Raw genomic sequence first — 27,017 nt, 5'->3', positions numbered from 1 at the left:
TGAGGCACCCAAAACACGTGCCCTGATCCCAATCAATCACTCGTTTTCGCTTCCCCATGTAATTTCCCATATCAGTTAATGGTTTTCTTTATCCACAACCTTTCCCTTCCAGCAATTATGCTTCAGTGTTCACTTCAGTTGAGTTCGGTCTCTACTGCGATTCGCAACGTTTGAAAAACTTTTTACTAATTTCGTCAAGGAAATGCATAAAACTTTTGGGATTTTGAGACTATTTTCGAGTTCTATTCGCGTTGAGAGTGTGAATCGTGTTCATGTGGAGTGTTTCAAGAGGAGAGGAGTGTTTGTCACAGCCTTTGAATACGGCTGACGCGGAGAAGTTCTAGAGAATGTGAGAAAATAGACTATATAAAGGGGTTAAAAGAGGTTGGAAAAAATCATCGAAATATTGAGACTTCTTTTCTAAAAGATCTACCTGAAAAAGGATACTTTTGAGAGTGATTTTTGGAAGGCATATATCAAAAATTGTTATAATAAATCCCCAAAAATCTCGCACCAGCATGTACTGTCATTTGTTTCTGTAATTCATTTGATATGCATCTGATTTAACATCAAAAGTAAGTCTAGTTCATTGACTTAATTCATCTCTCATTCACAAAATAGAAGAACTAACAGATCACGAGACTTTAATCAAAGAAGAGATCACTGACCACATGCTGATCATTTTAGTGCTCATAAACGCTCATTGGGATTTCCTAGTATCTATCCAATAGATTTATTACATATTTTCAAAACTCTATACCCCATATTTCAATCAATATTTGAATAGGTTTCAAGCAATGTATTAAATCCTACTAACTTTTACAGGAGTTACCAACTAAACATTATCCGCAAGACTGGTCTGATCGATCCTTTCCCACTGTTCTGTTTTCCTCAACCCCTTTTTCACCTTGTTCTTTTTTCTCAGAACTGTCATTATCTCGGTGGTATAGTATCTCAACCCCCCAACACCCGATTGTCACCGTCAGCATAGTGAACCTTGGCCTACCCAGGGCGATCTTCTCGCTGTGATCTATCTTTCCATCTCTCCTACGGGGCGCTGTCACTCACGCGGAGATCGCGACATTGTCGCACGTCAGCCGTCGCTCAGAATCCGTTGGCTGGTTTTTTTTATCTCCATTCAAGAAATACAGAGACATTATCTCCCAGCGATCTTGTCGCATCAACAGCCAGCCAGAGGAGAGCATGAAGAGCCTCACAGAACTGTCACTAACACCAGAGACCCCAACCAATTTAAGTTAGAATCAACATCATCATCATCATAATCGAGAGTGTGTGCGTGTGTGTGTGTGTGAGAGATCTGTGGGGATATGAGATATAGAGATTTAGCTGAGACGTTGATAAGAGATTTCCATTTTTCCTCAGATCAGTCTCAAAGCGAACGGCAACTGGGAAAGTTCCAAGGCGGCAAAGGAAGAATAACAGAAGGAAAACCCAATTTATATTTTGCAAAAAAACAAACAAATTGAAGAGAAAACTCTTCATATGTGTGCGTGTGTGTGTGTGTAAGGAAAGTGGAGCAAAAGTGAAAACCTTGAAAACGAAAAGCCACAAAGGAAAAAATTAACATCTACAAAATTCAATTAAAAGGAAAATAAAGTGCAAAAAAATGTATTAAAATTTAAAGAAAATATATTTAGTGAATATATAACGACTAAATGGAATTGTGTTATGAGATCTACTGAATATATATAATGCATTTCATATCGTATATGATTATATATAACAACAACAAGAACTTGGTTTAGTCGCGCCTTGATGATCACAAATTTCAATTGAATTTAATCAAAATCAAACAAGAAGCAAAGCACAAAAAAAAGGCAAAGAAAAGAAAAGAAAAGAAAAAAAAAATAAACATAAACTAGAGATTTAATTTTGAGTGAGCCCCCCCCATATGTATTAGTGTACACAAGTATCTGTGTGTGTGTGTATCTGTGCATGTGTATTCTGTGACCGAGAAACTTAGTTCTGAGACAGCCTCCTCCGGCAATTTTCTTTTCTTTATTCGTTTTCCACTGTCTGTCGTCTGTCGTCTGGCTGTCTGGCTGTCCGTTCATTGAAACGAACTTCAAAACTATCAACCCAGCCGCCAGTGAGTGTGCGTGCGCCTTAGTATATGTATTAGTGAGTGGCTTAGTGTCTTAGTGTGTCGCCATGGGTAAAATGGTGAACGAAGAAATGGCCACAGAGCCGGTGTATTTGGAGAAAGTGGAACTCTCGAAGTTCGGCGAATTCTGCCAAAGACGTGGAATCAATCCGAATCTGATAATGCTCAAGATCACACTCTTTGTGATGTATGGCGGTGAGTACCCATAACTTTAAAGCCCCCTTTCCCAGAAGTTCATTATCATTAAAAACCCATTAGAAATTACCTGCATAAATCCGCATTCACCACATTGGCTTCTTTTTCTGGCTCTGGTCTGGCATTGAAGGGAAAACGTGATGGGAAATCAAGTTGTTTGACTTGCACAGCCTTTTATGAGCTTCTTAGTCGGCGCCAGATAAGGTTAATAGGGCCCCGCCATCACTCATAACTCATACGACCTGTTGTCCGCCTTGGGTGGAGAGTGGGCCATGAGCGAGGGCTTTAACTGATTGCGCGGTGCAAATAATTCATTTTCTGTTTCCTATTTATATTTTTTTGTTGATTTTTTGAACAATTTTCATTCTAGAACTGGGATTCAAGGGTGGATTATAATTTACACACACACACATCCCCATTCCTCAGGAATATCTAAGTATCTCAAACGATGCAACAGCTGTACAAAGTCCGAGACTGAGATTTAAGCTCTGGCAGTGAATCTGAATTCATTATCACACTACAAGTACTCTGTACCCTCCCTCTTTATAGTAGATGTACTATCTGGTCACTGGTCGGTCTCTGGTCTCTGGTCGGAAGTTATCAATTAGGTTGGAGGGAAAATATGTAACACATTTGTATAAATTCAGTTAGAGAAATGAATGCACATTGAGGAGATTTTTCCCAGCGTGTGGCAATTAGGCATTCAATCAACAAACCCATCGCTCTGTAACTCTCCCTCTTTCTCTTTCTCTTATACTCTGGTTTTTCCTTCTCTATCGCTCTTTTGTCTCCATTAGATTGTGTGTATTTTTGTATCTTTTGTAAATAAATCTAGCTTATGTGATTTAAGCTTGAGAAAGGTTTACTTTGCCTCTGTCTCTCGGTTATGGGGTCTCTGTGTCTGTCGTTTCTCGTTTCTCGTCTCGTCTGTCCATCAACTGACTGACCGTGCGCCATTTTTGTTTTCTCTGGCGGTCAATGACAAAAACATTTTGCCATTTTCCCCTTCGGTAGTGCCACCCCTGCTGTTGTCTTGTGCCATTAAACCCAAATTGTCACTAAAATGAGTATTAATGCGTTTTTTATTTGACTCGAGATTTGCCGAGGATTTTTCGGTTTGCTTCTCTTTTTTGGGCTTAACTTTTATTTACAAATGAAATTTTGTATAGTATATGATTTTAAGTTTGTGTCTAATAGAAATTATATATATTTTCCTTGAGGCAATGACATCATACGAGGGAACTGATACAAAGAGAGAGATTCTATTTAGAATAATACTGAAGAAGTCATCAACACTTCGAGAAATAATATCTCAGTAATAGAAAACAACTAATTTTATTCAAATTGGTTCAGGGTTTTAAACTTTACAGGCGTTTTTGATCATTTGTAATACAAAATGTACAATAGATGGGTGAAAGAATTCAATCGAAAATCTTTTCTCTGTTAGATCAACCAGGAACATCAAATGATAAACTCCACAGGAAAACCAATTTCAGCTGTGAACGAGTACCAATCTATTAATTAGCTACAGAATGCAGAACCCATAAAAATGGTTATTTAATTCATTTAATTGGTTATGTAAGGGAATTCGAGAGAAAATGGTTTTAATTATAAATAAAATACATATGCTTATGGTATAATTTTGCTTTTTCAGTATATTTTACAAGGCTTAAAATGGTTTTTTAAATATTTTCCATGTCAATGAACATTTTTCTTTTGTTCTGTTTCCTCTGTCCATCAATTAAGTGATGGGAAATATGGCATACAAATTAAATATAATTGAAGTACTGTGGGGGAAACATGTGATTGAAGCCTTTGTTATGGCAGAAATGATCAAACCGAAGACTTAAATATCTGTTAAATTTATTTATTAAATTATTAAGGAGTAAAAAAAAAAGTTAGACTAATTTTTTAATAGGTTTTTAAAAGTTTTCGAATATTAAAGACATCCAAATCATCAAAAAATACTCGTTGAAGTTGTTTTCGTTTAAATGGTCGTGGAAACGCTTAAAAGTGTTTCATTTCAGATCTGGCTCGTTGTAATTATCATTATAAATATTCCAGAAAAAGTAAGAGTATTGCTCTGAAACGCTGTGAACAGATACAAAATTTCGCGTAATATGAACATAAATAATTAACTTTAATTTGGCGCTGAAATATGTCTATTGTTTGTGATTGGTTTCCTTGTGTTGTCATTAAATCAGTGAAACAATTTTTTCCACATTTTTTTTTGTTTGCATATTCTTTTTTATGAAATCCATGTGACTTTGTTTCTTGCACTTCCATTTTCCATTGTTTTTACTCAGAGCTTAGCTTTGGTTTTTCCTTTATTTAGCATTATATTTCGATTAAGCTTTATATTTCAATAGAACATAGGCAACTGAATGCCATTTTAGCTATCCAGGCCACTTCGATCTTCACTAATTTTAAATGTGCAATTCCAATTCCCATTTTAACCTATTTCAAACAGTTTCCATTACATATTTTAACCTCATTTCTGCCCATTACACCTCTCAATTTCCCCCATATACTCGTACCGTTCAATAAATAGCCGGAAAAACCAAACTGGAAACTGGAAAAATGAATTGTAATTAATATTTCAGACAGCACGCTGCTGCACATTTGTCAATGTCACTTCTGGGTTTGGCATGTCCGCTCAAAAATGCATAAATAAAGTGCAATTTAGTTGCACTTTGGCCATCAGCATCCTGAAAGCAGATGCAAATTTTTGCAGATGACATGGCCGTGTCATACCCCCGCCAAAAACTTTGTGCATAGTTAAAAATATACAAAAAATATGCGCGTCATGAATGCGGAAAATGATAAATGGAATACTGAATAATTATTATTAAAGTGGAAGGAAAGAACAGAACAGACAGAAATAAAGGGAATTTAAATGCACACAGCTGTGAGGAGGGGTAGGGTGTCGGGGTTTATGGCGACATTAATTACGAATGACAACGTGGCAGGAACAGATCCAACCGAATCGAACGGAATCAGTATGGCAACCTATACAGAGAATGAGAGGGAAAACAGGCACAGAACATCCACGAATGGCCGCCAAACCAAACAACCCTGACATGCTTGCGTTTCCGTTTCCGTTACAAAGAGAAAGACAGACAAAGAGAGAGAGACAGAGAGGAAAAACGAACAATTAATTGTTATTGCATTGAGCAAATACAAAAAAAAGTACGCACACAAACAGAAAGACAGACATAAAGACAGAAGCCGAGCATATTATTGTTAATTATCTGAGGCGATGCAAGGCTGTAAAAACCAATTCGAGCCGCCATTTTCACTCCGACTCTCTGGAGGGGGAAAAGCCAGAGAAGTGAAAAGAAGAGAAAGAGGGACAAGAGAAGAAGGAAAGCCAAAGTTCAGTATGATGAATATCAGATACCTCGTATACCCCGCATGAAAAGCATTTTTTCTAAACAGATACAATAGAAGGAAATCTCTTGATCTATAATCTCAGTTACTTAAGGAAAAGAAAGTATGGGAACTTTTCTACTCTTTCTACCTCAAATATCCTTCCTACCGATAGATAGGAATATATATATAATTTTCAAATGATACTACGAAAATAATATCCAAATCTCTTCCCTTTCCCTATTTCTGGCCCCCGCACTAATAAAACCTATCCTTAAACTGCATGAGTACAGGGTATGCAAAGAAAGACACTCAGGCGAGTGTTAACTGCACTTTAACAAACGAATTTCATTCACGGCACGCACTTTCCCCTCCACTCCACTCCACTCGCACACAGACACACACTCACACCATTTTACGTGGCCCGATGGCCGGATGGGGAGATCCTTGGCATGTTTGCATTTAAATTGGTCAAGGCTGAGGATGGCCAGATGGACCAGGAGGCGTGTACTATAGGGAGGAGCAGCATGGAACCAGGAGGCTGTCCTGTTCCATTTCGCCCAATTTGTTGCCATTATTTCACTCCATTTTTGGTCGAAGCCACGTGACGCTCTCTCTGTGCGTTAATGTTCATAAATTATTGAAATGCAAGAAGATTATCTGCTGTCCGTTTTCGGTTTCCACTCCGGGGACCGTGTTCGTGTTGGTCAGGCGTGACCATTTTCACGGATTTTAAAGGTGTTTGATGAGGTTTTTGGAGGGGAATAATATGAGAAATTACACGGGCAAATACTTTAAGTGTAACTGAGTCGATGATCCGGGGAGTTTCGTATACCAAAATGAGTATGAAATATATGTGAAGCACTTTTAGAGCTGTATAGTTGATATCAATGGACAGATACTTTTTGAATCCATCCATTTATCTGACTATTCAATTGTTCATTCTTCTATGCATTCACCATTCCATCACTTAATATTCAAATTCTGAGATAATGAATAAAATTCCATTTCCATTTAATTAACTTCCTTTAAATGATTGCGAACACTTCTTACAAATTCCAATCATTTTCTTTGAATGATGAGCCATACTCTTTTTGCCATTCAATTTTCTGTATATAATTAAGTTTCCTCACCCTTTCTCAAGATTAATTTACAATATAATGTACCATTCTTTTTGGTTTCGATCCCACAGCCACCTCCTCGTTGCTGCCGTACCTGACAATACACATGCAATCGATTGGACTGACGGTGGAGGAGATTGCAATTATCTACCTGGCGCTGCCCTTCACCACCTTTCTTAGCCCGCCCATAACAGGTGAGTGAGTGCAATGCCAACTCGAGGCAGAGAGAGAGGAGTGTCAAGGGTAAATGTTTTAATGCATCTTAATTAGCGTCATGCTGCGTATATTTTAATTAAAACTTTCCCTTTGTCTGACTACTTGCTGGGGCATGAAAACGAAAGCGCAAACACACAAAATCAAACAAAGTACATTTTCAGCATGAATGACTGCGATATTTTTCAACGATTTAAAACTATTTATTGTTAAATAAACATAAGTTTATTAATTAATAAGGCTAGCTGTAGAAAAAAAAGGGGCAGTAGAAAACATGCAAATAAAGCCAGTGTTCAATGCAGTGCAGTTATATTTGTAAATACATAATCAGATTTTTTTAAAAATTTGCTCCCGCCCAAAGACTCTGCTTGCTGCGTTATAACTGATTGATTGACTGGTTTTCTTAATCTTTTTCGAAATTAATATCAACATTGAAATTCTGTAGAAATATAATAAATACAATAAATATACTAATAATATAAATCCCACTCCACTACGGGACTAACGACCACCTTTTGTTCCAATAATTAATAATTTCCAAACAAAATTAAAGTTTTTTCGGGCTTGTATTAAATGATGTATTAAAGATGTATTAAAGATATACTATAGAATGATTACAGAAATTCATATATTTATCAATATATCGAAGACTGGATATCGCTGCCATAGATGTATGATGGATCTGCGATAGATGAAGCAGTTTTTATAAATCTCGCCTCCGTTTTTTCGATTCAATCAATTTTGTTTAATTTTAAATAAAAATTCTAATTTATACAATATGTCGTCCGCCAGCAAATATTTTCGAAAAATCATGTTCTACCCCCAACAGAACTGAATATCCGAGCGGATTAATTTTTGTTTTTTCCTTTGTGACACTTGTGTGACAGTTCTGTCCGTAGCCTACTTTTTTGGGGTGCGGCATGTTTTCTGAACGAATGCGAATAATTTAATTCACTTGCAGTTTAAATGACAATTAAGCAAAGTTCTTTTTTATTCTTCTGTGGAGCACTGGTCTCTCGCTGTCTGGCTGTATGTGAAGTGCCCCCATCATGCGGTTGGGTACCGCTTTTATTTCCTCTTTGAATATGTATACGAATATATATATTTTTTTATTCATTCTTATTATTTGCTTTTGCATTTTTAAAATGCATTTGCGGTATGGTATGTCGGCGACAGTGAAGTGAAGGTTTTTTAAACATTTTATGGGGACACTCGTTGCAGATAAATGTTGAGAGATATATATACACACAAAAGCAAAGGGGGGTAGAGTCGATTGGGTGGTGCAGAAAAGTGCATAAAGCTGGTCAAATTGTCGGACATAAAAGCTGGCAAAAATCTAAGTGAAAATGCACTCATAAAGTTAGTTTATTAACATTTCGATAATTCAAGGCGAGTTATAAACATGGTTGATGTGGCTATATAATGACATTGAAAACTTCAAGTGGAAGAGCGTTAGAAATTTGGAGAGTTTACATATTTTCAATATATATTTTTTAATTTGAAATACAAGCCAAGATTTAACATGTAATCCTTTAATTCATTTCAAATTGAAGCCCTAATTTAAGGCTCAACTATCGCTTGGTTTTCTACAAATGAAAAACTGAGATTTAATCCGCCACAAAACGACCAAAAATGGTTGCACCTTAATCCGTCCTTAATCTCCAGCTTGTGCTGCATTTAAGCTGTGAATGCAACCAATCAATGCTGCCAACCAAACGGCTGAATGCTTTTTTGAGCCACAGATATATACAGACACCTACTATATACACTTGTATCTCACACAGCTATGCTCAAACAAAGTTACAGCTGCAGAACATTTTGGTTGAGAAAACATGGCTTACACACATTTTCCTTTACGCTCTTTTCACTGCAGGTTTTCTCGTTGACAAATTTGGCAAATACAAGCCCGTTGTGGTGATGAGTCTGCTGCTGAATGCTATTTTCCATCACTCGCTGCTGTTCATTCCACAGCAGGAAATACCTGGCGTTGTGCCATCGGCATTCGTCTTAAGGCATCCAGATAGCGGTGACATTGAGGTAAGTTTTTCCCTACATATCCCGCTCGATTTGATATAAGATTTTAGTTGAAAATTGTCGATAAAGTCGATTAATGCAAATAAATCGATTGATAAATTCAGACTCTATAAATGTATACCTAAAAAAATCGGTGGAAGTAGATAATTAATAGTTCTTGAATTCCCATGAAATTTCGTAAATACTTGCTGCTTAAATCAATCTCCACAACTGACTTTGTCACAATTAAGTTGTGTGTTTCTCGCAGCTCTTAAGCCTCTTGAGGTCGTGATCTGCTAAAGCGCTGCGGCTGTGGTTAAGGGGCATGGGCCGAATACCTTTTGGAGCTTGTTTAGTTAAGAGCTAAAAATGATGTGGGCTGCGGTTGCAGCCAGCTCTGCACTGCCGTTCCTCCCTCTCGGCTCCTCTCTCTTTTGTGGCCGTAATATTTAGTATTCCCTTGTGCCTTGAGAAGGGAAAGTTCCGGGCTGCATTATTCCCTTTTCCATGCCAAAGCAGCTGTTGCTCGTTGTACTTGGTGTATAGTTTTAATGCGCTTACTTCATGGTTACCACTCATTTCCCAGTCTTTAAAGGGAGCTCCTTCTCATTACTGTTCTCATCAGACTCCTGCTATTGAGAGTCTTAGCCAGTCTCGTGCTAAAGTTAATTCGTTGAATGCAGGGACTTGAATGCAGGACCTTGATTAGTTGAGACTGGTAGAAGGGGTAGAAGTTACTTAAGTTGTTTGGTTATAGACTGTTGATGAATGATATATGCTTGAATATACGATTGTATTTTTGGCAAGCTTCATTAAAAAGTTATTTGGTGTTAGCTTTGTGGGAAGTGAAGAAGTTAAGGGTCTCCACAAACGTTTTACAGACTTCTCAAGTGTCTGAGATGGGGGATACTTAGAAACTGCTTTGGTAAAACTTCAGTTTCTTCCACTTTTTGAAGTTCTTAGTGTTCCCTGCATCCACAAACCAAACGGTGGGGTAAAAAAGTAAGGAAACACTATTGTTGTGACCACAAAATATAAACATCTTTAATTCTTTAATATATTCTTCAAATAAATCGATTCCCTAGAGAGCAGAAACATATTATTTAAATGAATTTCATGGATTGCTGCAAATTTCGTGGGGAAACGATTGCTCTGGCAGACAATTTCAATTGCAATTCTAAGAAGCATGTTGCCAAAACCCTTGCCACCGTCTTCGCCACTCTTTGCAGCTTCTGAAGCCCCTATGGCGAGCTCATCTGCCCCACTCTTCTCTCACCTCTTACAACGGGTCTCACTTCAGTCACGGCATGTCTCTATTTGAAGCCAAAGGGAACTGAGAAAAGAGGGGCAGAGTAAACTACATAAAAGCCGGCATTTATTTGAGGCAGCGCGGCGGCAGCATTATGCTGCCACATGCAACACACGCACACCAATGCTTTACGCACGTACAAACACTCCACCGACCGAGTGTCTGTGTGTTTGTGTGCGTATATATTTTGTGTATCTAATGCGTGGCACGGATGCCGCCGCGTAGTCGCGACTCTACGATGGGAGATACTCGGCGCAGAGAGGATGCAGCAACTTTCTGTAGATTTCTGTTCTCCCAGCATCGAGCCACATCCAGGCACACACACAAATGCACACAGAACACGCGGAGAGTGCGAGATACGAATATTACGTATACGCCTGTTGTACAAGTCGTTGCATCTGTGAGTGTTTTGAGTGGGTGTTCTGTGTGTGTGTGTGTGAATGTGAATGGGAGTGTTTGTGTCACCCCGTGAGTGCAGCATCCAACCAAACGCAATCCGTTTGCCATTTTTTTGTGTTCACTCTGCCATGGGTCGGGGTCGGGACTCTGGCTTCTATCTGCATTTGTGCATAAATTTGTGTCATGTAAAATCATCGAAATAAAGCAAATAACTGTCACACACCAAAGGGGAGTGTTCGGGAGGGCTCTGTGGTGTTCTGTAAGAAATTTGTTGTACAAGTATTTCTTGGGATTTCTCTGAGCGTTTTCTTTTTATTGATGTACACATACACAAACACACATATCAGCAGTATTCCTATATATTTTTTATGCTTATGATCATATCAATGCAAACGATTCCGAGTCGGGTTGGCTGTTATTGCGGTCGGAGGCGGCGTCCTCAGTGTCCTTGGTGTCCTTTGAGTTGGTCATATGTGGCATAACAAATGTCGAGCACTGTATTCTCATTGATATGGTCGACGCTTTATGCTTAGCAGGGGATTTTACTCCATGAAATATGCAGCCAGAGGCGAAGGTGTTGAACCACATCTATGGATAGAGTGAAATTTAAGCCAAAAATAAAAGGAATGATATATACGACTAAATGATACCCGTTAAAATGCAACCAAAATGCCATAGAGAATCACACTTTTCCTGTAATAGCTATGCGATTGAGATACATTTTGGAAAGATGGTTATGATGGGTAATCCTGCACAGAAAATACCCATCTATGCTTTATGGATTCAATACTTTCTTTCACTTGCACACATCTCCCAGAGTGTTCCACGTTTACAGGCTATAAAATGTATGTAGAAGTGCCTTCTCAGTAATGCTCTCCACTGATCCACAGCCGTAGTGTGTCTCTTGAAATTGCATTCTTTATGACAGTCACACCTTTTGGCAATCGGCTCTTGAGCAACGCCAGCAAATTGCAGAAGCTGCAGCTCACAGAGAGTTTTACATAAATCGAATTATGGAGAGAGAGAGAGATGCGTCAGGACAGGCCAGACAGGACAGATATCTGCATGGGATGGATATTATGCTAAAACGAAGGCAGAAGGGCACTTCGGGCTAAACAAATTCAAATGGAAAATGGAAAATGACAGAAGCAGGAGCGAACAGCAGCAGCAGCAGCCGCAGTAGTACTAGAAGCCAGCAAGTAACACGGAACCGAGGCGGCTCTTGACAGCTAACAAGCAAACGGAACGCATTAGAAACAGCTCACCAGAACCAGAACCAACTACAAGATACGTAGATACGTACATATCGTATATATGTATCTTGAAGAGGGCGGAGAAACTGTGGGATAGTTCGAGAGTTCTACAAGAATGCCAAAAAATCCACTTAAATGCGAGTGCACAGCAGGTTTACATTGGGCGTGGGTGGGGAGGATAAGTCCTCTCTGTACACGAGTATCCAAGAGTGTCTTTCTGTCTGTACCTGGGAGTGTGTATGCGAGTGTCTATGGGGATAGGTATCTGTATCTGTATCTGTGAATGTCTAAGGGTCCCTCTGTATTTGTATGGGTTTTCCTGGGTCTATGCTTCTGCCTGAGAAGCATCTATGAGATTGTATGGTATCTGTGTGTTTGTATATCACGTACATTTATCTTTGTGTCGTTTTGCCCAGCACTTAAGCCACACTAAAACACCAACACCACTACGCACTCCACTCTCCCTCACACGCACACACACACACAGACAAACACGTACATTAAAATCTTTCTTCTGAGCAGAGCATTCGAGCCATTCCCGTTAGCGCCATAATGAAACGCAATGGAACTGTTATTGAGGGAGATTGGTAGGGGCAGTGGTAGTGGCGGCCTGGCTGAGAGGCGTGGTTCCTGGTCTCTGGCCCTTGGCCAAAAAAGCCGGGGGCCCCAGCACTCGCTTCATTTCATGAAAGTATCTCTAGAATACGCACACACGCAATGGTCCACTCCACTACGAACATTCCGCATTTGGTACCCGGCCCTTGGCACGGGCGTATATTGAATTTGTATTTATGATCTGCCCATAAAATACAATAACACCATTAAAATAGCTGCAACCAATGCGCCAGTTGTGCTGAAGAGAGATCTAGACGCATCTGGAATGCTCTAAAGGAAAGTTGAAGGAGGGAAGAGATTGTTTTGGCGATTATTGTAAAGATGTAGATTTTAGGAATCATGGAAAGTATCTGGAATATACAAATGTTATATTAACCAAAAACTATTTGAAATAACTGAAATTTGAATCAGAAATGTATGATAAGGAAATATTTGTGATTGTGATATTTGATATTTGTATGCATATTTCCGTTGAGAAAGATAGGTATTTAGGTACAATGTCCTTTGTATTAAGGCACAATTTGTATAATAATAATATAGGTAAAATCAGAGTTATTTTAGCTGTCGATTATTTTGAAGCAAATCTAAAAAAGTAGTGCTCACACTTCTTCCACAAGAGATATCTATTTTATATATTTTAAAATATGAATCTGAAATTATGCTCAAAATATTCAAGAATTTATCCACAGGCGTCTTAGTAGGCTATTATTTTGTTATTCAATCACAGTAAGTGTCAGTAAATTTCATATTTTCTTGGCAATATAATCCGCCAAGTGTGAGTACCTTTTCTATGCCCTTTCCTCGTTACCCATTACACATTTGGCCCCCACCCACACCCACTACCCCGAATAGCATCCTTTAGCCCATCATACCCTTATACGAGTTATAGTACTCGTAGCGAGCACCACTTTAACAGCCTGAAAACGCATCTTATGGCTACATTTGTGTTCATTCCGCACGTTCGGATGGACGTATACGTATACGTCTCCATCGCACAGCTCCGGCTCTGAACTACTCCTTGGCCGTCTGCCGTGTACAGTGTACGGTGTATGCCATGTCTCATGTCCAGGTCCTGTTGCTTGCGGTTTACTATTTTATGCCATTATAGCCCAGAGTTTGGTTTGCCGGTCGGCATAAATTTATTTGGTATCGAGAGGAGCAGCGAACGTCGAGTGGCGGCGTTGGCATCGGTGACGGCGACGGCGACGGCAAACGGAAATTACCATTTTATTATTGCAGGCACTGGTGCTGGGCTCGGTCATGGTCGATGCCCAACCCAACCCAACCCCAACTCTTGGGACCGCACTGGATGAGCCTTATTGAATTCGCATTAAAATTGGTAATGGATATATGCAGATACACGAACACAGCCTGCTGTTGCTGCAGATGCAGATACATAAAGAGCGAGTGGGCTGCCAATATGTATGTATATTTATTTGTGCCAGTGTTTGTATTACAATATTATAGCAGAGGGCTTAAGTTCATGTTTGGGGGCTTATGATAGGTTAAGTGCCAGTTTTGGTCTGGATTTTGGTGTCTGATTGAGGGGCGACTGAGAGGGCGTGTGATTTCGTGTGATTGGGGTATAATGCTGGGTTTACTTGTTGGGAATAATAGTCATATTATTATCGTCCGAGGACGACCAAGTATTACGACTATCACCACGAACCGGAAAATCGTCTTCATCGTCTGTTATATCTTCCACAGTATATTGATTGGCTTCTTGTTTAGCTTTCTTATCAGGGTCTTCGTAGTCGATGAGCACCCCAGCGACAAAGAAGAATTCGTCCAGCGTCTGGGTCCATATTTGCATATGCTTCTCAATGTTTTCGTTTTTGCAAATAGCTTCAGCTTTGATCAGTTCAGTCAGCTCTTGGCCCGACCACTTGGCGTAACTTCCCTTGGGACCAAAGTCATCGGACACATTTGACACATCGTAGACCACGTCCCGCAAAGCGACCAGGTATCGGCGACCCTTGTTGGTGCAATTGAATTCTTCAAGCTGCTTCTTAGTCAGAACGAGTCCACTCAACGGTTCCATCTGTATGGTGTGGCCCGCATCCCTGTAGTCCTGCTCGTCGTAGGTGTCCCTATTGGTGCGCGTCTGCTTGAAGACCAAATACGCCAGCACGACAGCAGCGGCTATGATGGTGTACACCGAGGTTGCTGCCTCACGGAACTGCTCGCTCCACAACTTATCTAACACAGACGACATTTTTTTCGTTTTACAGAAACTATTTTCCTTTCGGAAAAACTACCAGAATGTTTTATTGTTGAGTTTTGTTTAGACTGACGATTTCCCAGCACTGCCTTGTAACCGATGGAAATACTTTTGTGAAGATCGAAAAACAGCCTACTAAGCAATAGTTTTTTCTTGTTTTGTATGCCCCCCGAAAGTGTGTTTTGGTGTAGGGTTGTAGACTACTATTCTATCGGCTCTGTAATTTTTTCCTGCTAATATAATGTAACTCTGTTTTGCATAATTTGTATACCTAATTAAGTGGAAAATTTATAAAGAAATATACATAAAACAAGAGGTGTATAATTTTGTTTGCAATCAATTATGTTAAAATTTCATATCGCTTATGAAAGAAAAAATGAAACTAAGCGAAGAAAAAACAAACAGTAAGGTATTAAAAATGCGATAAAATGAAAACTTTTAGATGGATCTTGTGCGAGGCAAAAATTAAATTGTAGGCCTGAAAAAGCAGAAGAAGAATTTGCAAAAAAATCTATCTAATCGAAAAATCTATTTGCAAAAATTCAAATCCGCGATTTGGTAAATTAGCAGACTTTCATTATTTGTAATTAATAAATAATTGAAAGAGTATTGTATGAACTTAAATTGGATGTTTCATTCGTGTCGATGCAATGGTTATTTGTGAAGATATATTGAGCCAATCTAGAAGTTTCCTTTCTTTTTTTATGGTATGGTCCCATTTTTAAATCTTAGTTATTTAGTGGCTTTAATTTCCGACAATAAAAGCTACTAAAGGTACACAGTGAAAACCAATAGTTTCAGTTCCAAGTCCGGACTCTGTCTCTGAATTCAGCTTTGGTCCCAGATATATGTTAAATTATATTAAACTATGTGTAAATTTCACAGTCCAGAGCTGCACGGACATACTGTGGAGTTAAGTGCAGTTAATTAAATCAATTATAGTGCCGACAAATTCCAAGAACACTCACAACTATAAACAAGCATTTAGCCTTTCGTACCACATATCTATTATCTCCAATACATTCCTTTGTTTTTTGTTCTTTCATTTCAACCATCAGGTATGGTGGTCTCCCTGTCCAAGCAGAGAATGTCCGGAGGAGCCTGAGCTGGAATTGGCCGTGCATCAATGCGTTGACTATTGTTTGATGCAGGAGCAAGTTAATCCCCAGCTTTATACGAGTACGCCGGCGTATAATGTTTATCCAACAACAAAAACAACAAAAGCAGCAGCTAGGACATCAACCTCCACAGAGAGGATTACAACAACAACAAATGCCATGAGCACGACCAGCACGGGGTATGCCACAATGGAGTCAGAGACAGAGTCGGTCGCAACATCATCGTCCACAAGCACATCAACAACTACCACCACTACATCGCCGGCATCATCATTACCAGCATTATTCGCAACGCAAACGAGAAGCAGATACCAAGAAGTACTTAATATGTCATCGACCATGTTCCCGCCACTGGAGAATGCATCAGCCATGTCGTTGGTGGTGCAGCCAGGACCAGAAAAGGACCAGGAGGAGCAGCAGCCATCGTCAGCTGAATTGTCAGCCATGTCCATGCAGGGATTGAATTGTAAGTGACATGATGAACCCTTCTTTGAATCTCCCCTCTCCTCTCCGACTGACCACAGGCATTATTATCATCGTAACTTGGTTCTGCTGGGTACTCCGTTGTTCTTCCTTTCAGTTAGCCTCTCCTCCTACTACTCCAACCATTCATCGAAGCTCGTGTCCATGTCCATGTCCGTGTCCGTGTCCATGTCCGTGTCCATGTCCATGTCTATGTCCGTATCCTTGTTCATGCCACTATCCGTGTGTGTGTTTTACTTTTATTAGTTTGTTTTTCCCATCTTTTGTGCAATGGAAGCAGGAGGAGAGCAGAAGTAGAACCAGGAATTGTGGATGGGTAGAAACTTGCACCATAAAAGCCAAAGACCGAGTCGACTCTCAATGAAAACTACGAGTAAAAAAAAATATATAAGTATAATTCAACCTGTCCCACTCTGTTTGTGGATTGTGGGAGTGCAATGTGGTGCGGTGGTTGGGTGGTTGGGTGGCTAGGTGATTGTCATTAAAGCCTGACGTTTTGTGTGGAGCCAAAGTTTACGGTGGCAAAACTTTTCTCCAATTCTGTAGAAAAAACTTCACAAAAGGCGTTTTTATTTCATATTATTAAAAGTGTGTGACAATGGGAATGGTAGATGGCTAATGGAGGGGTAAAAATGCACACGAAAAAATCCAGTATGAGAGCTGATGTTAGCTTTTGTTGTATAAGAAAGAGATTTCTATTATTTTTGGAATATTATTTTTGGATAAAAGTTCTTTGTAAAAGAGTGAAGAAAGGAATTCTTAAAAAATGAATAAGATCTATTCTTCTATTGATGATTGGATTTTACCAAAGACTATACTATTGCCAAGATGTTGTATGGGGAAGCATAAAGCCCTACATGCCGAGGTTTTCACCAAAGTCTGGGTATATTGTTGTGGGATTTAGGGATCGACTTAGCAGCCTCAGGTACTGACGATCAGATGAAGCCGTGTAGGCAGCTGGGCTGTCAGAGACAAAGGATAGTCCAAAAGCCCAAGAGACAATTGCATTGTCAGCATCCAATGAAAATTGAAATGGAAGTTATTCCTGATTGAAGACTACTCTAAATCCATACATATGTAGTACCTCGAAAACCTCCTAAATGTCTCCCATTATTTCAGTTTGTGTGCATTAGAAAATCATTTCCCTCTTGTTCCACAATCATAAGTCATACATCAGTTGCTCCTTCTATCTCTATTGTGCAGACAAAACACATTCAAAAACTTTGCTAATGTCCTGAACAGAAATCAAAATGTGAGAATTCCCTGCAAAGGGGCTTCGACCCTTCCCCCGAAACAGACAAAAGTGCATAACTAACTAAACATGATGGCATTACGGGGGCCTGTATACTTGACACTTGGCACAATTGGAAATTGGTCATGCATGGCCAGGACGAGAGCCAGCAGAGGCAACAGAGACAGGCCCCGTACAGGACAGGGACAGTTTCGACCAAGTTTAGATCGCCTTGGGGGTGCAGAGCAGCATACGAAAAGAGCCAAAGCAATTTTCCTGCCTGTCTGATTATGTGAAAAACTCACTCCCCTTCCCCTTCCCACACACTTTGACAGCTTCCACAGACAGTAGCAGCCAGCAGAAGGAGGAGGTTAAGAGCAGTAGCTGGGTCCACTCGGACAACGAGGATACCACCTATTTTATGCTGCAGATGCATCCCGACCTGGCAGAGCCCACCGAGCAGCTGGGCATGGAAATCGAGCAGGATGCCAATGAAACGGTCACCGACATCCTCCAGCGTTTCGGCAAGGAGCGCCTGGTCGTGGGCAACATCAATCTCACGGATATGGACGATCTGGATCTGCGTTGCGGCGGTCTCGTCCGACGTTCGAACATCTCCGAAATGGGACCCGAGGCCGTGCAGTGTATGATGCAGCGATGCACCTTCACCATGAATGCGCCAGAGATCTGTCCGCCGGACTACAAGGAGACGGATGAAACCATCTTTTGGATTTATTTCCTATTGAGGTTAGTTTTTGGAATTTAGAACATCGAGTGCCATAACGTTTTCTCCTTTCTCTATAGATTTTTGGCCACTACAATGCTGTCAGCGGGCGTGACCATAATGGATCCCATAGCCCTGACAATGATTGAGAAGTTTGGTGGAGATTTTGGACGCGAGCGTTTGTTCTCCAGCATTGGCATGGCCATATTCTCGCCGATAACGGGCATTATGATTGATTATTCGTCGCGGGGCCTGGGATACACCGACTATTCAGCGGCGTTCTATACGTACGATGTGCTCCTGGTGATATCGACCATGTCGGTGCTGATGATGCCGCTGGGCGAGAAACTGCCGGCCGATAATGTGTTTAGGGATTTGTGGAATCTATTAAAGATGCCCCACGTAATTGCCTTTATTACATTCCTGTTTGTTCTCGGCAACTTTTGGGGCTTCATCGAGAGCTTCCTCTTCCTGTATCTGAAGGAATTGGGGGCACCCAACTATCTGCTTGGTGAGTTCCCGTCGCCATTAGTGGTTACTTTTTGGTACTTTTTGTGTGTTTGGTACGAATTGGATTGAATTTTGGGCTTGAATCCATTTACAGGCATCACCATTACGGTGGGCACAGTGAGCAGTATCCCCTTCCTGTATGGGGCGGAGAAAATCACACGCATCTTTGGCCACGTTAATTTGATTATCATTGCTTTCTTCTCGCATGCCGCCCGCCTGGTTGGCTATTCGTTTATCGAGTGAGTGCCGAACGGCCGAACGGCCGGATCGATGTTTGCTTAATGCAATATCAAATTGAATTGCCTTCTTCTTCTTCTTCTTCCTAGGAATGCCTGGTGGTGCTTCCCCTTCGAGGCCCTGGAGTCATTATCCTGCCATCTGATGTGGGTGGCAGCTGCCACATACTGCTCCATTCTGGCCCCAAAAAGTTTGCTGGCCACTCTCATCGGTGTCCTTGGCATGGCCCATTTCAGTCTGGGTGAGCTTCGTCGGCCATCTCTCCTTCTCTAATGAGGCACTTTCATTACATGTAATCACATTTTGTTTGTCCCGTTCGTACAGGTCGAGGCAGTGGCAGCTTCACTGGAGGCCTGCTCATTGGGCAGTTCGGCACTCGAGATGCCTTTCGGTATATGGGCCTGCTGGCCGTTGTCGGCGGCATTGCCTATGGCCTGCTCCATCTGATTTGGCTGCGTAAATTCGATCACACTACCGATGATTCGGAGGAGGAGGCCGAGGCCGTGGAGGCTGGCGAGACGGAGAAACTGACAGAGCCGGCTACCAAGGAGCAGGGCACTTCCATGTCCCTGGAACGTTTGAGTCTAATGATTAAGTACAATCAGATTGGCAGTTTGTCATCGTTGCCCAGGGGATCGAGGGTAAGTTTTCGGGGTCCAGGACTGCAGAGGCTCTTCATTTGGAGACTCTTTTGATTAGTTAGTTGATGTCCAAACGACTCGGGTGGGAAAAATATCGATTTAATTCACAGTTCAATGTGTTCTTTATCCGGTAGATATCTAGCATAAATACTTGCCACCTCAGGGACCTGTGGGCGATAGACAATTCAATATATTTAGCCATAATTTCTAATTAAAACCTCGTACTTCCCAGGCTGATATCCATGACCATTTGTCAGTGCGTCGCAGCAGCTACAATGTGGAGTCCTTGAGAGGCGTGCCCCGGCATGGCGTCATCGGCAGCAGTGCCTCCAAGGTGGATATTCTGCGTTCGGCACTCGAAATCAATCACAAGTCCTCGAACAACTCGATGCTGAGCAAGGCCGATAACAAGACGTCGAATCAATCACTGGGCCGCAACCGCGCCGACAGTGCCCCGAAATTGAATCACAGTAATCTGAAGAACATTTCCCAGCCCGCCCTGGAGGGTGTTGTGCTCGAGGTGAGTCCTCGCTCTCCCCTCATATAGACCAAAATCTCTGCCTCTCCCCCGTGTGTATCTGTGTGTGAATCTCTGTATTGGAAACGTATGAGTGTGTGGGTTGTATCTCGCTGATTGCTGTCAATTGTTTTGATTTCAGTTTTTGTCTGTTGGATTTTGCTCTGCTCCCTCGCCTGATTCTGGTTTGATTTTTAAATACCCAACATCTGTTGCCACAATAACTTTTTAGCATACGGCCGAGTGTCCTTTGTAGCTTCCTGTCTTTGGTTTTTGTGACTTGACAACCGGATGCCGGGGCTCAACTGCATCCGCTTTGGGGCCTTTGTTGTTCTGCTTCTCTCTGCTTCCCACTGCGACTGGGAGGCTCTTTTGGGATGTTGTTGTTTTGTGTGTGTTTGGCTTTCGGTTGCCTTCCTTGAATGGTCGTTTCTTTTGATGCCGCTCCAATGGATTCGATTTCTCGTTTCTGCCACTCCCACTCCCATTGCCACTGTGCTCCTGCTGTCTAGCTCGAATTGGAGTCGGCTTTATTGGTTTTTGTTTTCAACGCAAACATATGCGCCACTGGGGCGCCATTTTGCCAATTTAGTTGCCGAGCAGCACCCCGACAGAGAACTTTAAAAAATGCTCAACTTAGTTTCATTTTGGGAATTGAAAGAAGCTTAAAAGTTTGTTGTACTTTTAGCAGCTTTTTAGGCGGAAATTGTAACTCATTATTAATTTATATTTGTTCAAAATTAGGGAATCGTAGCAACAGAAGTACCTTATTGATCAAAGATTTCACGGGAAGTAGTACACAACTTTGGAACTATCAGAAAAGCTCGAAAGTAAACTCTGTTTTTGTGTTGTACTAATTGTCATTTTTTTTTTTATTAACATTTAGTGGAATTTCTGCCAAAGTTTTGCTTTTTTACCTCTCTTCAGAACTCCGTTTCGAAGCAATTATATTCTCCGTCTGTTTTTTCCTTAGAGTTCCAACAAAATTTATTGCAGAAACTTCAATTGAAAATTGCAATCGAACAAACTATAAACAATTTCATCTGCCGTATCCTTTAATTAAAACTTTCCAATGATATATGTAATCCATACAATTGATTTTACTTGCCCTGAAGGAACCCAAGCCCATGTAGGGCTCTCGGCTCTCCTTCTACTCATATAGGACCACACTTACAGCCCTCTTGCCATTCATTTGAGGGCCATACTCATAATATAACTTTCTACCCGCTCTCTTTCTCTGCACTTACATATACTCGTACTATACGTGAGGCTTGTCAAAGTTAATATCATAATTAATTTTCAATGCTTTGAAGCGATGCTTTTATGGCAACCAGGCAACCATAATTCAATAAATCAAATGTGGTTGAGCGGCAAGAGCAAAGAAAAATAAACCAACAATTTAATGAATTTATGAACAAGACAAAGTTTTGCCTTTTGCTCACTTCGACTGCACAAAACAACCCCATCTGATGCGAGAACAGAGCCAACTGACAGTTTTGGCCATACACATCACTGAACAACCAAACAAAGCCAAAGTCAGAGCAAAAGCCCAAAGCCAGAGTTCACTTTAGCTATTAAAAATAACGGGGGGGAGACCGAGAAAGAGTTAGAGTTTGGAACCTCAGCAGGGAGTTCCTCTATCCGGAGTTGATAGAACCCGTCCGTCGCGTCGCTTGCAAATTGCAGGCCAGTAGTCCAGATCGCAAAACCCATTCCCAATCCGAAACCCGGAAGCCATACCCAGCCAAAACTTCGCTTTGTGCAAAATAAATTTGCCAAAAACCAGAGAGCAGAGAACTTCCTTTTTCAATATTCGTATGAGTGTATGAATTTGTGTGTGGGTGGGTGTGTGTGAATGAGTGCATCTCTATCTCTATATATATATATATGTACTTGTATATGGATAATATATGCTATAGCCAAAAATGCCATTCGCATACAAACAGGGCGTGGAATCAACATTTTTCCCCAGCCGCATGAAAAAGTATCCAAGTGGTTTGTTAACTTCAATACCCGCTGTGGATTTATCCGTAATACCCAGCTCCATGTTAATGGTAATGTACAAGAATCCAACAGAAACAAAAACATTCGAAAAAATATACTGAATAAAAACAAAAAACAAACGAAAAACTATGCATGGAATAACGAGTGCAGAAATACCCTATATTTTTTGGCAGAAGGTGAAATGATAAGAATTAGCAAAAGGATTTATATTAATATTTTTAATAGAAGGAAAGTAGATTTCGTGAGGCTTTCATAATAATAGCCCGAATTCAGTTCCGTTGATTTTTTGTTGTACATAATATTTCATGTAGTAATATTTTCCTTCTTGACTATTTGCCAACAATTTGACCTAATCGATACGATCTTTCTGCCAAAAAGAGTACTTCGACACACAAACATATGTAACTGCAAATGCATGGCGTGGCCTGGCATGTCCTCCTCCGTCCTGTCCTTCTCTGTCCTCTTCTGGGTTGTTCGGGGATGCATGCGCCCCAAAGTATGCAGCACTGAATACGAATAAACAGAGGAGCCAGCAACAGAAGCAGTAGCAGCAGAACAGTGGCTGCTGCAACAGCACAAGAGGCAACATCGAGTGGCAGCAGCAGAACAGCATCATCCGCCAAGATATTGCCTCTCACTGGGGGGATGGAAGCATGCAATGGCATGTACAGTTCCCATTGCTGATGCTTTTGTTGGTTGCCTCTCTTTTTTTGCTGGTTTATGGGGGTTTTTGGGAGAACTTTTTTGGAGGAAAGAGGAGCACAAGGAGAGCGGTTCATGGGTCGCAGTTTGCCAAGCCATCCGGGCATTAAGTTATTTCGTTGAATTAAAGCCCGCACTTGCGCCATTTGACTTTTGGGCATCACTTGTTTTTATATGCATAACCCACAAAAACCCAACCCTCCATGCCACATGCCACATGGCCCTCATCGTCTCTGCATTCCTCCTCCTCTCATTACGCCCCTCTTTTCCATCTCTCACTCTCTCTGCTGCACGCTTAGTTGAGTTTAGTTTAATTTTGCACACTCGTCGAGCAATTTGAGCTCGCGCTCCTCACATCCCATCACATGGCGTTTAGCATTATATTTTCTTCTTTATGCGTATTTTATTTTTTAAAGATTTTTTTCCCACAGCTTTTTCTCTTTGGGTAGCTTGAATAATGTCCTTTTTTTGTACTCTCTGATTTTTGTTTAGGTTTTACGCCAAATGATTTGTTGTTGAACTTAATTCAAGTTGACAAAAAGGGAATAACAATGGCAGCTGTTGCAAAAAGCAACAATGTTTGGTTATCCATGAGTTTTCGAGGGTTGTATGGTTAGGGGGGGGATGGATAGCTAGATGGGTGGGTAAATGGCTGTGGGTTGGGTGGAGATGGGGATGGGGATGGGGATGTGGATGGATGGGTGTAAAAGAAAAACATAGCCATAGAGTAAACAAACAAGGAAAAAGCATAGCAAAAGGCAACGTCTGTTCGAATGTGGCAAATGATTTCAAACTTTGAAATCTACAGTGAGGCAAGCTCGATTTGTTGGCTAATATTAAAAGTAGGTGTGTTTAGGAGGGTGGATCAGTGCGAAAAAAAGTCGTGGTCACTTGCCCAGCGCTCTGAGAGAGTCGTATGAGCGAGCGTTTGCCACGAGCGTTAACAGCGTGCCGTTACACCGATCGGTAACAGCCTTTTAACTGAGAGAGTTCGCCTACAGCGGTAACATACTGTTAACGTGGGTTGCTAATAGGTTAAGAGGAACCTTTATTCGATCTGCTTCCCTGTACAGTAGATAAAAGACGGGAAATAATGAAGGATAAAATCGAAATTAGTCAACAAGATTAGTTGTTCTTTGAACTTTGTACAATAACTACAAATGACAATATCCTAAATTTGAAAAAAATATTTAGAAACGTATTGTCTTTATGCTCTTTTGTCTTTCTTTGCCCTCGAACCACTGTCCATAGCCTGCCATAGTACTAACAACAAGCATACCAATCGCATTCTCAATATTTTACTATTGCCAAGGCACGTACATATGTTTGTACGAAGGAATGAATGACTGAATGAGTGAAAGTATGTGCGAATAAATGTACATATGTATGAATGAATGAATGTATGTTTTTAGTTCCTTCTTCGATTTCCTGTTTGTTCTCACTGCTTCTATGGCTTCTGCTTTCCAGTTAGAAAATATTTCCCACACACACACAAGCACGGAAAAGCCCGCACACACAGCCACCCATATAGATTTCCATTGGCTCTATTTTTTGCTGGTATTATTTTTATTTCTTGGGCTATGAAAACGATTTATCGATGTGTAAGAGGAAGCGGTAGGAAAAAAAGGAGAAATATTTATAGGAATGATCACAAAATGAATGCCACGTAATGCGACGCTGTTGGCAACATTTGTCATTGTTGATTTTGGCCAGAAACGACTTTATATCCCAGCATTCATACGCGTACATACATATATCGAGGCCAATAACTTCTTCAACATAACGCACAAAAAGTGAACGCGAAATTGCGCGTAAGTAATGCCCATTGTAAGTCCCGCTACGAGGGGAACGAGGAGATGGGGGCGTGAGTTTGAGAAGGCGATGGGGTGGGTGCTAGAGTCGAAGCAACAGAGGGAGCTGTAGGTGCAGAAAGCAAGAAAACAAAAAAAAAAGTGGAAGCCAAACAAAGAGAATGGAAACAAAAGCAGCACAAAATGAACTGGGGAGGAAAACATTATAGAAATTTCTGGTCCCTATTCTACAGAGAAAAGAGGGTGTATCCTTCGGCCATTCCCTCTCCACTCTCCTTGCCCTTTTCCCCTCCCTTTCTCCCAACCACACACATGGCACTTAAGATGCGCATTTCTATGAAGAGTGGTATGTGTACGTAGGTTTGTTGGAAAAACTTTTGTGCATTCAACTGCAAGGCCTGTACCCTCTCTTTTTCACCGGCAACCAGCATTTTAATAAAAAGCCAAACAACAAGAAAACTACGCCCGTTGCATTGCGAATTATCCAAAAAGTTTGATGACGTGGAAATGCCTTTCAACAATACACCAACAACCGAGCGAAAAAAAAAATACAACACCAACCGGCGATTTCGATGCAGTTCAGTCGTGCATATGCGAGGGTAACTCATCCGGAATGCTTATGAAATGCAGCAGAAATCGAGTGCTGGCAAGAAAAAAGAAAACATCGTTTGAGATTCTGGACAGGAAGAGAAGAATGCATCATTTTATATGTGTGGCAGGAATTAGGATACCCTGGAAATATATGAAAGAATTCGGGCTTTGATAATATTTGAAAGGAACGGTATAGATATAGATAAGAGAATAAGCTCTGCCTTTAAGTGAAAAAACAGAAATCAGAAATTATGGTGTTAAAAATGTTATCTACATTGCATCAAAAAAGTTTAAAAAAAGAAAAGAATGGACCACTTTCGACAGATAGTTTTGAAACTTATTTACACAACAAGGATTCATTCTTCATCATATAAAACTTTAAAATGGAACCAAGAATTAATATCCTATTTATCACTCTTTCAAATCACTTCTACCAAAAGAACTTATTAGAAGGACTCAACAACAAAAAAATACATATGATTACCGCCATCATAAAACACATTCACTTTGATATCTTTGCATACATATAATCAAACCCCCATCGAACCAACCACTCAACCAAGCCAAACCCAATGACTGCACTCTACTAAATATAATTTATTGGCCACTTAAACATTTCATGTTCAAACAGAAATAAGCATGCATGTTGATTATACTTTCCCGCATGTGCATGAAGGCCATTGAGAGCATAAGGGAAAAACTGAAATGAAGTTAATTGAGTAAATTGTAAATTGCACTCTACTGCGAGTACACCAGACCAACACGATTGCGTACAGATGTTTGGGATGCTGTTTTCTCTTCTTTTCTCTTCTCACTACCCTTGCAGAGGGTATTGGCATTAGCATCAAGAGCACCGACTAGATTTAGCCATGTCCGTCTGTACATCATTCTTTCCTAATCAGATTTCAAGCTGAATACCCTCAAGGGTATCTAAAGCGTCGGCTCTCAAAAGTAATCTTTCCTGTTTTTGTTTAGCTCATGTTTTTATTTTTTGTGCAATTGGTTGGTTAGCTTTAAAGCTCGTTATGGAATTGGTTTTTGCATACATTCTACCTTTTTAATTGCTGAATGAATGTGTGCCAGAGTGGAAAAACGAAAATGTGTGTGGTTTGGTTGGAAGTACGCGTGTGTCAGCACACAAACTGCAGCCACTGTGCAGTACAAATATTTAGCATGACTTATTGTTGTATATGCGAATAGTTATTGCATGTGGCATGGCATAAGCATAGCACATACATATTTTGATGTTAAAATGTCGCTCACTCACATCTCTTTCGTTTCGCAGGACCAAGAGGGCCGCAAGGTCATTCCCGAGGAGACGGAGCTGCATACTTCCAAGACCACGGTGAGTCTGGGGGAGGCGGAAAAGGTGGAGCCACCACAGCAATCCAATGGCAATGGCAGTGGCAAGATCCCACAGGCAACGCAGCAGCAGCAGCAGGAGCAGCAGGAGGATGACAAAACCGATGCCACTTGATGGTGCAAGAAAATCTCTAACCAGCCCAACGTGGCGTATGAGTGATATTAATAAACCAAAAGCGAAAGAAAAAACTAAAGCGAAATCCAATTTTAAAATTAAAAAAAAACCAAAACTATTGTCTAGTTTTACTCGTGT

The 27,017-nt window shown here is 40.7% G+C and overlaps 1 protein-coding gene across 2 annotated transcripts; it reads left to right on the top strand.

Annotated features, from left to right (window-relative positions):
* Positions 1-161: 161 nt before the first annotated feature.
* LOC4817521 (uncharacterized) lies at positions 162-26,940 on the top strand. 2 transcript variants are annotated; one of them, XM_033379632.1, is made up of 13 exons: positions 162-349; positions 1,384-2,320; positions 6,882-7,004; positions 8,897-9,060; positions 15,892-16,417; positions 18,001-18,412; positions 18,470-18,900; positions 18,994-19,138; positions 19,226-19,377; positions 19,461-19,777; positions 20,010-20,297; positions 22,241-22,348; positions 26,688-26,940. In XM_033379632.1, exons 2-13 carry the CDS (start codon positions 2,173-2,175, stop codon positions 26,877-26,879), a joined length of 3,006 nt encoding a protein of 1,001 aa, XP_033235523.1. In that variant the 5' UTR covers positions 162-349; positions 1,384-2,172; the 3' UTR covers positions 26,880-26,940. The 2 variants fall into 2 exon arrangements, with proteins under 2 accessions (XP_033235523.1, XP_033235524.1); XM_033379633.1 differs by lacking the exon at positions 22,241-22,348 and having other exon boundaries at positions 163-349.
* The last annotated feature ends 77 nt before the right edge of the window (positions 26,941-27,017 follow it).

Source organism: Drosophila pseudoobscura, chromosome 4 (assembly GCF_009870125.1).
Source record: "Drosophila pseudoobscura strain MV-25-SWS-2005 chromosome 4, UCI_Dpse_MV25, whole genome shotgun sequence".
Taxonomy (NCBI): Eukaryota; Metazoa; Arthropoda; class Insecta; order Diptera; family Drosophilidae; genus Drosophila; species Drosophila pseudoobscura.
Note: the sequence above shows the minus strand (reverse complement) of the source record. Positions and strands in the feature narration are given on the sequence as shown.

Coding starts and splice junctions, on each gene's coding strand:
- LOC4817521 (XM_033379632.1), top strand. CDS start 2,173: ATGGGTAAAATGGTGAACGAAGAAATGGCCACAGAGCCGGTGTATTTG. Junction 20,298..22,240: donor TGGAGGGTGTTGTGCTCGAG/GTGAGTCCTCGC, acceptor GCATACAAACAG/GGCGTGGAATCAACATTTTT. Junction 22,349..26,687: donor TACCCAGCTCCATGTTAATG/GTAATGTACAAG, acceptor TTCGTTTCGCAG/GACCAAGAGGGCCGCAAGGT.